General features: G+C 44.3%; 1 protein-coding gene across 1 annotated transcript; it reads right to left on the reverse strand.

Moving 5' to 3' along the window:
* Positions 1 to 6,308: 6,308 nt before the first annotated feature.
* Positions 6,309 to 6,650, reverse strand: LOC119618761 (ribosomal biogenesis factor-like). Its single transcript, XM_037983083.1, has 2 exons — positions 6,465 to 6,650; positions 6,309 to 6,371 (listed from the first exon to the last, which is right to left on the reverse strand). The coding sequence occupies exons 1-2, from the start codon at positions 6,606 to 6,608 to the stop codon at positions 6,309 to 6,311; spliced, it is 207 nt and encodes a 68-aa protein (XP_037839011.1). The 5' UTR covers positions 6,609 to 6,650.
* Positions 6,651 to 9,389: the final 2,739 nt, after the last annotated feature.

A 9,389-nucleotide genomic window follows, 5' to 3' on the forward strand; every position in this document is an offset into this window, starting at 1 on the left:
AGACAGCCCAGTATGGTGTAAATTTCTTAGAGAACTGGAGCACCTCTTTGTAAGATTTCTTTTCTATTCCGTAACTATGGATATTGACATAGCATCGCATTGTTTTACTGTCTCATTTTCTCACTGATTTTTTTTTCTTTTTAGCTTGAGTTACTTCCAGAACGTCGCAGCACACGTTATCACTGCTTGCATGAGATGTTTATAGAATTTGGTGACAACGTCGCAGTCCAGCAGGGAGGCCCGCAGCCAGCATCACCAGCCCCTTCCCGTTTGCGCAGGCGGGGAGGAAAACGACAGCGCCAGGGCTTCCCCTGGTCCCTCCCGCTTTCTCCGGGATTCCGCCCACCCCAGGGTCTCAGGCCAACAGAAGGACCCGGGAGGCCTCAGCAGCTCCGGACCTCATCTGCCTCACTTCGGCATCCCGCGCGGGGATGTGACCATGTAGGAGTGACCCGCAGCTCTCAAGGACCCAGCGGTTTGTCACGGTTTGAATGGAAGCGCGGGGCCTGGGGCGGGTGCAGGTGCAGGGTCCGCCTCTTTCTGCCTGTGTGAACCCTCATTTCCGGGTGGGTACCGGCGAGGCGGCGTCTCCTTACTGCCCTCGCCTGGTGAGATGTGGGCACTGCTGCCAGGAGAAAAAAAACTGAAGATGTGAATTCAGTTCATCACCCTTCCCTTGTTTATTAAAGGTTGGGGACCCTGGCCAGGCGCGGTGGCTCACGCCTGTAATCCCAGCACTTTGGGAGACCGAAGCGGGCAGATCACGAGGTCAGGAGATCGAGACCATCCTGGTTAACACGGTGAAGCCCCGTCTCTACTAAAAATACAAAAAATTAGCCGGGCGAGGTGGTGGGCACCTGTAGTCCCAGCTACTCGGGAGGCTGAGCCAGGAGAATGGCGTGAACCCGGGAGGCGGAGCTTGCAGTGAGCTGAGATCGTGCCACTGCACTCCAGCCTGGGCGACTGAGCGAGACTCCGTCTCAAAAAAAAAAAAAAAAAAAAAAGAAGAAGATGAGGACCTTTACCCGCACTGACAGTGATTGGTTTTCCTGACCAATAAAGAAATTCGAATGAGATGAAGCTACTTACACCTGTGCTTCTTCCGTAATTTTAAAATTGCCTAATTTCACAACTATGTGAAAATCCCTGCCATCTCTGCCACAAGGCATTTATACAAGGATGTCTTTAGATGTATTTAAATTTATGGGTTTTTGTTTTGTTTTGTTTTTTGTTTTTTAAGACAGAGTCTGACTCTGTTGCCCAGGCTGGAGTGCAATGGCGCTATCTCGGCTCACTGCAACCTCTGCCTCCCGGGTTCAAGAGGTTCTCCTGACTCAGCCTCCTGAGTAGCTGGGATTACAGGCACGCCACCAAGCTGAGCTATTTTTAGTAGAGCCGGAGTTTCACCATTTTGGCCAGGCTGGTCTCGAACTCATGACCTCAAATGATCCACCTGCCTCGCAGCCTTCCAAAGTGCTGGGATGACAGGCGTGAGCCACCGCACCCGGCCCAAACTGATGCTTTTTACCGAGAGATAAAGGAAATTCTTAAATGCTTACAATTGCTATCAGCCTTTTTAAAATTAGAGGGATGCTGGGTTTAACATTTTTCATTTAAGATCCCACGGAGAATTAAAACAATTTCTCCGTAGGTAAAGAGGTAATTTGGTGAATGTTACTAGTTTTCTTTCAAATAGCTATTTGGATTATTGGAAAATTCCCTAAGTAGGCACCTTTAATAATTTTGTTATTAAAATAAAACTATTTTAGAACAATTGAAGCAGAACATTAATGGAATGTAAACATTATCACAAGAATGAAAATTTCTTTCCCCTTTGGTATTAGGTATTTATTCATTTCTTATTAAAGCTGGCCTTTTGAAGATTACTTCAAAATTAGCTTTTCCCCCCTGTTTAAGCAATGTGCTTGGTTACTTACATATTGAAAGTAACCTTTCAGACAAGTTTTGAAACAAAATTTTCAAAATGATCTAAGGAATAGTTTTCCACATATATATAAATTAAATGATTTGTTAAATAATAGCCATATTTGAAGAGCTAAGTAAAATATTTGAATTTTTAAATCTTGGATTAAATTGTTAAAACTGACTGGGGGAAGTGAATCACGCCTGTAATCCCAACACTTTGGGAGGCTGAGGCGGGTGGATCACCTGCGGTCAGGAGCTCGAGACCAGTCTGGCAAACATGTTCAAACCCTGTCTCTACTAAAAATACAACAACAACAAAAAATTAGCTGGGCATGGTCGCGCATGCCTGTAATCCCAGCTACTCGGGAGGCTGGGGCAGGAGAATCGCTTGAACTCGGAAAGCGGAGGTTGCAGTGAGCCTAGATGGCGCCATTGCACCCCAGCTTGGGCAACACGAGTGAAACTCTGTCTTTAACAAACAAACAAACAAACAAACACAAAAACAAAAACCAGAAAACATACAAACAAACAAACGAAAACCCAAGAAAATTAGCTGGGCGTGGCGCACCTGTAGTCCTAGCTACCTGAGAGGCTGGTGTGGGAGAATCGCTTGAGCCCAGGAGGCGTAGGTTGCAGTGAGCCGATATCGTGCCACTGCCCTCCAGCCTGGGCGATAGAGCAAGACCACGTTTCAAAAACAAAATGATAAAATAAATTAATAAATAGTTCAAGCCAGGCATGGTGGCTCCCACCTATAATGTCAGCACTTTGGCAAGTCGAGGCAGAGGATTGCTTGAAGCAAGAGGCTGAGACCAGCCTGGGCAACATAACAAGACTTTGCCTCTATAAAACATTTTTAAAAGAAATAGCTGGGTGCAGTGACACACCTGTAGTCCTAGCTACTCCAGAGGCTGAGGCAGGAGGATTGCTTGAGCTCAGGGTTCCAGGCTGCAGTGAGCCATGATCCCTTACTGTACTCCAGCCTGAGTGTAGAGTGAGATCCTATCTCTAAAATTTGTTTAAAAAAATTTTTTAAGTTAGCTGGGCGCGGTGGCTCACGACTGTAATCCCAGCACTTTGGGAGGCCGAGGCGGGTGGATCACAAGGTCAGGAGTTCGAGACCAGCCTGGCCAATATGGTGAAACCCTGTCTCTACTAAAAAAATACAAAAATCAGCCAGGTGTGGTGGTGGGCGCCTGTGGTCCCAGCTACTCAGGAGGCTGAGGCAGGAGAATTGCTTGAACCCGGGAGGCAAAGGTTGCAGTGAGGTGAGATTGCACCACTGCATTCCAGCCTGGGCAAGAGAGAGAAACTCCAATAATAATAATAGTAGTAATAATAATAATAATAATAAAAGTTGTTCAAGCATTGTACACACTTAAGAAAATGTCATTATATGAATAAAAAATTATCTGCAATCAACTCCAGATTCAAAAACTCTGAGAATTGATATGACTGTAGGTCAGGTCATTTGGTTACAAGTTTTAAAGTTCATTTAGAATATAGTGGCTCACACCTGGAGTCCCAGCACTTTCAGAGGCCAAGGCAGAAGGATCACTTCAGGCCAGGAGTTCAAAACTAGCCTGGGAAACATAGCAAGACCCCATTTCTGCAAAAAGTTTAAAAATTAGCCAGGTGTGTAGGCCGCGTGGGGTAGCTCACACCTGGAATCCCAGCACTTTGGGAGGCCAAGGTGGGCGGATCACCTGAGGTCAGGAGTTCAAGACTAGCCTGGCCAACATAGTAAAACCCTGTCTCTACTAAAAATACAAAAACTAGCTGGGCATGGTGGCACATGCCTGTAGTCCTGGCTACTCGGGAGGCTCAGGCAGGAGAATCACTTGAACCTGGGAAGCGGAGGTTGCAGTGAGCCAAGATTGCGCCACTGCACTCCAGCTTGGGCAACAGAGCGAGACTCCATCTCAAAATAAATAAATAAATAAATAAATAAATAAATAAAATTAGCCAGGTGTCGCAGTATGCAACTATAGTCCCAGCTATTCCAGAGGCTGAAGTGAGAGAATGTCCCGCTTTTCTCCAAGCCCATTTCTGATGTCAGCCATAATGAAAACAAGTCTAAAGAATGGAGACGTCTGTGGTGCAAAGAAGTATCTCATCTTCCAACCTAAATTAGAAACTAAAAAATATAGGTGTGTAAATCTGGGAGAAGAGGAAAGAATAAAATTATCACTCATGGAATTATTTGGATTGAGAAATATCTAGAGGCCCAGGGTAAATGATCTAGCATGAAATAAACACAAATCAATCGGCAAACCGCTATACAATCACTGGGTACCTAAGTTGTACCCAGCTGTCTAAAAGAAACAGAGAAACATAGGAGGGGGTGCAGCAATGATCCATGTGAGCAACGGGAAAGGCAGTGCCATGCCCAGGCTCTAAATGACACAGGCCAGGGGACAGGGCAGCAGGTACAGGAAGAGAGAGGGCTAAAGTATGTTAGGGTGAAGGAGGGCAGGAAGGAAGGAAATATGGAAAGAAATCACACACACACACACACTCATACACACATATATATACATACATGCACACACGCAAACACACATGCACATATGCACGCACACACATGTTCCTTTCATGTGTCAGTTCACCATGGATATGAATGGAACATGTGTGTGTGTGCAGGGAGGCTGGAATCAGAGATACTGCTTGAGAGGAAAGGGGAGGTGCTGTTTTAATTCTAAGTTGTCCGAAATGTAGAAAGAAAAAAACTTCTCATTGAAAACTGTTGTATTTCCATGGCCCTTTATGTATACTTTTATTTTATTTGCGATGAAGTTTGGCTCTTGTTGCCCAGGCTGGAGTGCAATGGCACAATCTTGGCCCACCACAACCTCTGCTTCCCAGATTCAAGCAACTCTGCTGCCTCAGCCTCTCAAGCAGCTGGGATTACAGGCATGCGCCACCATGCCCGTCTAATTGTGTATTTTTAGTAGAGACAGGGTTTCTCCATGTTAGTCAGGCTGGTCTCGAACTCCCGACTTCAGGTGATCCGCCCGCCTTGGCCTCCCAAAGTGCTGGGATTTATGTATACTTTCATGTTGGTGTTAATCATTTCATGTTGGCACTACAGAAAAGTTGATTCCGCCACAGTCTGCCTGGTTGGCCAGGCTTGCTTTGTGCACAAAGCTTGGTAGCCTGGGGTGAACTGACCTTCCTCCCCGCTGGCCCCCGCTTGGTATGGCTGTGTGATCATATTAATTTGGCCAAGTATTGTGGCTCAGGCATGCAATCCCAGCACTTTGGGAAGCCAAGGTGGGAGGATCTCTTGAAGCCAGGAGTTTGAGACCATCTTGGGAAACACGGCAAGACCCCATCTCTTTGAAAAAGAGCTAAGAAACTAGCCATACGTGATGGTGGTGTGCCTGTAGTCCCAGGCACTCAGGAGATTGAGGTGGGAGGATAACTTGAGCCCAGGAAGCGGAGGCTACAGTGAGCCATGATCACCCCACTGCACTCCCGACTGAGCAACAGAGTGAGACCTTGTCTCAAAAAAAATTTTTAAAAACCGTATTAGTTTACATTATATATTACATGTATATTTAAATGACCCCATGTTTGGTGATCAATAATAATACACATACATTGTAGAAAATTTGAAAAAATATAGGGAAAAAAACCCTAAAATGCACTCGTGTGACTGCTCTTTGCAATAAAACTTTTGTTAAAATTCAATCTATTTTTTCCCATTCACATTTAGTTGAACTATACACATTTTATACAGGTATATACATATATATGTATATATTTTTTCAAAGTTAATATCGCACTGAATACACTACATTGCATCTTTTTTTGTATAAAACATTTAATTTAGGCCAGGAGTGGTGGCTTACACCTATAATTCCAGCACTTTGGGAGGCTGAGGTGGGCGGATCACCTGAGGTGGAAGTTCAAGACCAGCCTCACCAAACATAGAGAAACCCCATCTCTACTAAAAGTACAAAATTAGCTGGGCATGGTGGTGCAATGCCTGTAATTCTAGCTACTTGGGAGGCTGAGGCAGGAGAATTGCTTGAACCCAGAAGATGGAGGTTGCAGTGAGCCAAGATCACGCTATTGCACTCCAGCCTGGGCAATAAGAGCGAAACTCTGTCTCAAAAAAAAGAAAAAATACAAGGAAAAAAAACCCTAAAATTAACTCGTGTGGCTGTTCTTCACAAGAACACCATTGTTACAATTCAATGTATTTTTTTCCATTCACATTTAGTTGAAAAATATGCATTTAATACAGGTATATGCATACATATGTATATATTTCTTCAAAGTTGGTATCACACTGAATAGACTACACTGCATCTTTTTTTGGCATAAAACATTTAATTAATTGGTCTTCGTGGAGAATTAGATGCATCACCACTGTATTATAACTGAGCCATTAATTTTGTAGCTTCATCAACACTAACTGGTTTGCTTTCATGGCGCTGCTAAGAAATCAGTTCTTTCTGCAGAAGTTCAAGAGAAAGACCTTTTGAGAAATGTGGAAGTTCGTCTTGTGCATTTACAAAAGCTTTGTTTACTCTGCTAACTTTTTCGTCATTCATAATGTTTATCTTAAGATTAGTGGTAATTGGTTTTGCTCTGTTTTTAGCCTTAAAGCTTTTTTGGCTGGCTATGCGAAATACATTCCTGGACTTCTGCCCTCTTAATTTGCTCTTGGCCATTGTCAGGAATTCAATACTTCTTAAGCTCCAGGTGATGTTGCATCTTTTTTTCACCTTAGATTTTTGCATATTTTACCATGAATACATAGTCTCCAAAAATGTGACTTTTGAGGTAGAATTATTTATTTATTTATTTATTTATTTATTTATTTATTTTTGAGACAGAGTCTCATTTTAAAAACTGCTGGGTGTTGGCTGGGCGCGGTGGCTCATGACTGCAATCCCAGTACTTTGGGAAGCTGAGGCGGGTGGATCACTTGGAGTCGAGATCGAGACCATCCCGGCTAACACGGTGAAACCCCGTCTCTACTAAAAATGCAAAAAACTAGCCGGGCATGGTGGCGGGCGCCTGTAGTCCCAGCTACTCAGGAGGCTGAGGCAGGAGAATAGCGTGAACCCAGGAGGTGGAGCTTGCAGTGAGCCGAGATTGTGCCACTGCACTCCAGCGTCGGCGACAGAGCCAAACTCCGTCTCAAAAAAAAAAAAAAAAAAAAAAAAATTAGCCAGACACGGTGGCGTGCGCCACATGCAGTCCCAGTTACTTGGGAGTCTGAGGCAGGAGAATGACTTGAACCTGGGAGGCAGAGGTTACAGTGAGCCGAGATTGCATCACTGCATTCCAGCCTGGGTGATAGAGCGAGATCCTGTCTTAAAACAAAGCAAACAAACAACAACAACCAAAACTGCTGAGTGTGGCGGGTACATCTGTAATCCCAACACTTTGGGAGGCCAGAGTGGGAGGATCACTTGAGCCCAGGATTTTAAGACTAGCCTGGGAAACAAAGTGAGACCCCCATCTCTACAAGAATGTTTTTTTTTGATTAGCCAGGCCTGGTAGTGTGCCTGTAGTCATAGCCAGTCGGGAAGCTGAGGTGGGAAGATCTTTTGAACCCGGAAGTTCAAAGCTGTGGTAAGCCATGATCATGCCACTGCACTCCAGCCTGGGAGACAGAATGAGACTGTCTCAATAGATACTTACATACATACATAAATACATAAATTGGACTCATACTGCATATACAGTTGTTTTTCAAAACTCATTATTACATTGTGAATATTTCCCTATTATTAAATGCCGTAAGACCTGATTTTTTTTTTTTTTTTTTTGAGACACAGTTTCATTCTGTCGCCCAGGTTGGAGGGCAATGGCATTATCTGAGCTCACGGCAACCTCTGCCTCCAGAGTTCAAGCAATTTTTGTGCTTCAGCCTCCCGAGTAGCTGGGATTACAGGTGTGCACCACTACGCCTGGTTAATTTTTGTATCATTAGTAGTGACGGAGTTTTGCCATGTTGGCCAGGCTGGCCTCGAACTCCTGACGTCAGGTGATCTGCCCGCCTCGGCCTCCCAAAGTGCTGGGATTACAGGCGTGAGTCACTGCGCTGCACCTAAGACCTGATTTTTTGATGACTTCATAGCATTCTAGACTGTAGATTTTCCTGTACTCATTGAACCAACGCCCTATCACTATATGTAAGTTTATGTTTTCTTTTCCTTTCTTTTTTGCTTACAGTTGTAAACAATTTGATGAATATGCTGATTTTCATTGTTGGGTAGTCCCATGGGTATTTCCTTAGGATAAATTATTTGACATAGAGTTGCTAGTCAAAGGCTATCAAACATTTTAATATTGCCAAACAAGTCTCAAAATGCTGTTATCAATGAGCATTGATAATAAAACTTGAGGCCTTACCCTTTTTATGTTTTTTATTTTTTCGAGACCGAGTTTTGCTCTTGTTGCCCAGGTTGGAGTGCAATGGTGCGATATCAGCTCACAGTAACCTCTGCCTCCTGGATCCAAACGATTCTCCTGCCTCAGCCTCCTAAGTAGCTGGGAATACAAGCATAGGCCACCATGCCTGGCTAATTTTGTATTTTTAGTAGAGAAGGGTTGCTCCATGTTGGTCAGGCTGGTCTCGAACTCCCAACCTCAAGTGATTCACCAGCCTCGGCCTCCCAAAGTGCTAGGATTACAGGCGTGAGCCACTGCACCTGGTTGCCTTACGTTTATTTATTTATTTATTTATTTATTTATTTATATATTTTTTGAGACGGAGTCTTGCTCTGTCGCCCAGGCTAGAGTGCAGTGGCGCGAACTCGGCTCACTGCAACCTCCACCTCCCGGGTTCACGCCATTCTCCTGCCTCAGTCTCCCAAGTAGCTGGGACTACAGGCACCCACCACCATGCCTGGCTAATTTTTTTTGTATTTTTTTAGTAGAGATGGGGTTTCACCTTGTTAGCCAGGATGGTCTCGATCTCCTGACCTTATGATCCACCTGCCTCGGCCTCCCAAAGTGCTGGGATTACAGGCATGAGCCACTGCGCCTGGCTGCCTTACCCTTTTAAAATCCTTGCCAATTAGGGTAGGCAAAAAATAAAATGACTTCATATTGTTTAAATTTGCCTATCTAGTGAGATTGAACAAGTTTTGAGCTCTACACTGGTCATTTGCAAATTTGTGAATTGCCTGTTGATTTCTATCTTAGGGTAGGTTAAGCTATGCTGCAGTAATAAGTAAACCCTGAAATGTTAATGCCTCAACCAAATGAAAGTTTACTTCTCAGTGATTCTCCAGCAACGATTGAGAGATCCACAAGTCCATTTTGTGATGCTGCCACCTTATTCCTGCATCTTCTGAGGGTGTCAATGGAAGGCAGTCACAGAAGGTCCAGACAGAATTCAAGAGACTACAGCAAGGCAGTGCCCAACCCACTTAAAACTGGGACTCCAGTGAAAGGGTAAAATAATGAGACTCTGGAAGCTGGTGACTCAGAGAGAA

This window comes from Chlorocebus sabaeus, chromosome 9, assembly GCF_047675955.1.
Source record: "Chlorocebus sabaeus isolate Y175 chromosome 9, mChlSab1.0.hap1, whole genome shotgun sequence".
NCBI lineage: Eukaryota > Metazoa > Chordata > Mammalia > Primates > Cercopithecidae > Chlorocebus > Chlorocebus sabaeus.

Bases quoted from the DNA above. Each gene is read 5' to 3' on its own strand.
- LOC119618761 (XM_037983083.1), bottom strand. From the start codon at position 6,608: ATGGCCAAGAGCAAATTAAGAGGGCAGAAGTCCAGGAATGTATTTCGC. The intron at 6,372-6,464 runs GTAAACAAAGCT...CTGATTTCTTAG, and splicing joins ATGACGAAAAAGTTAGCAGA to CAGCGCCATGAAAGCAAACC.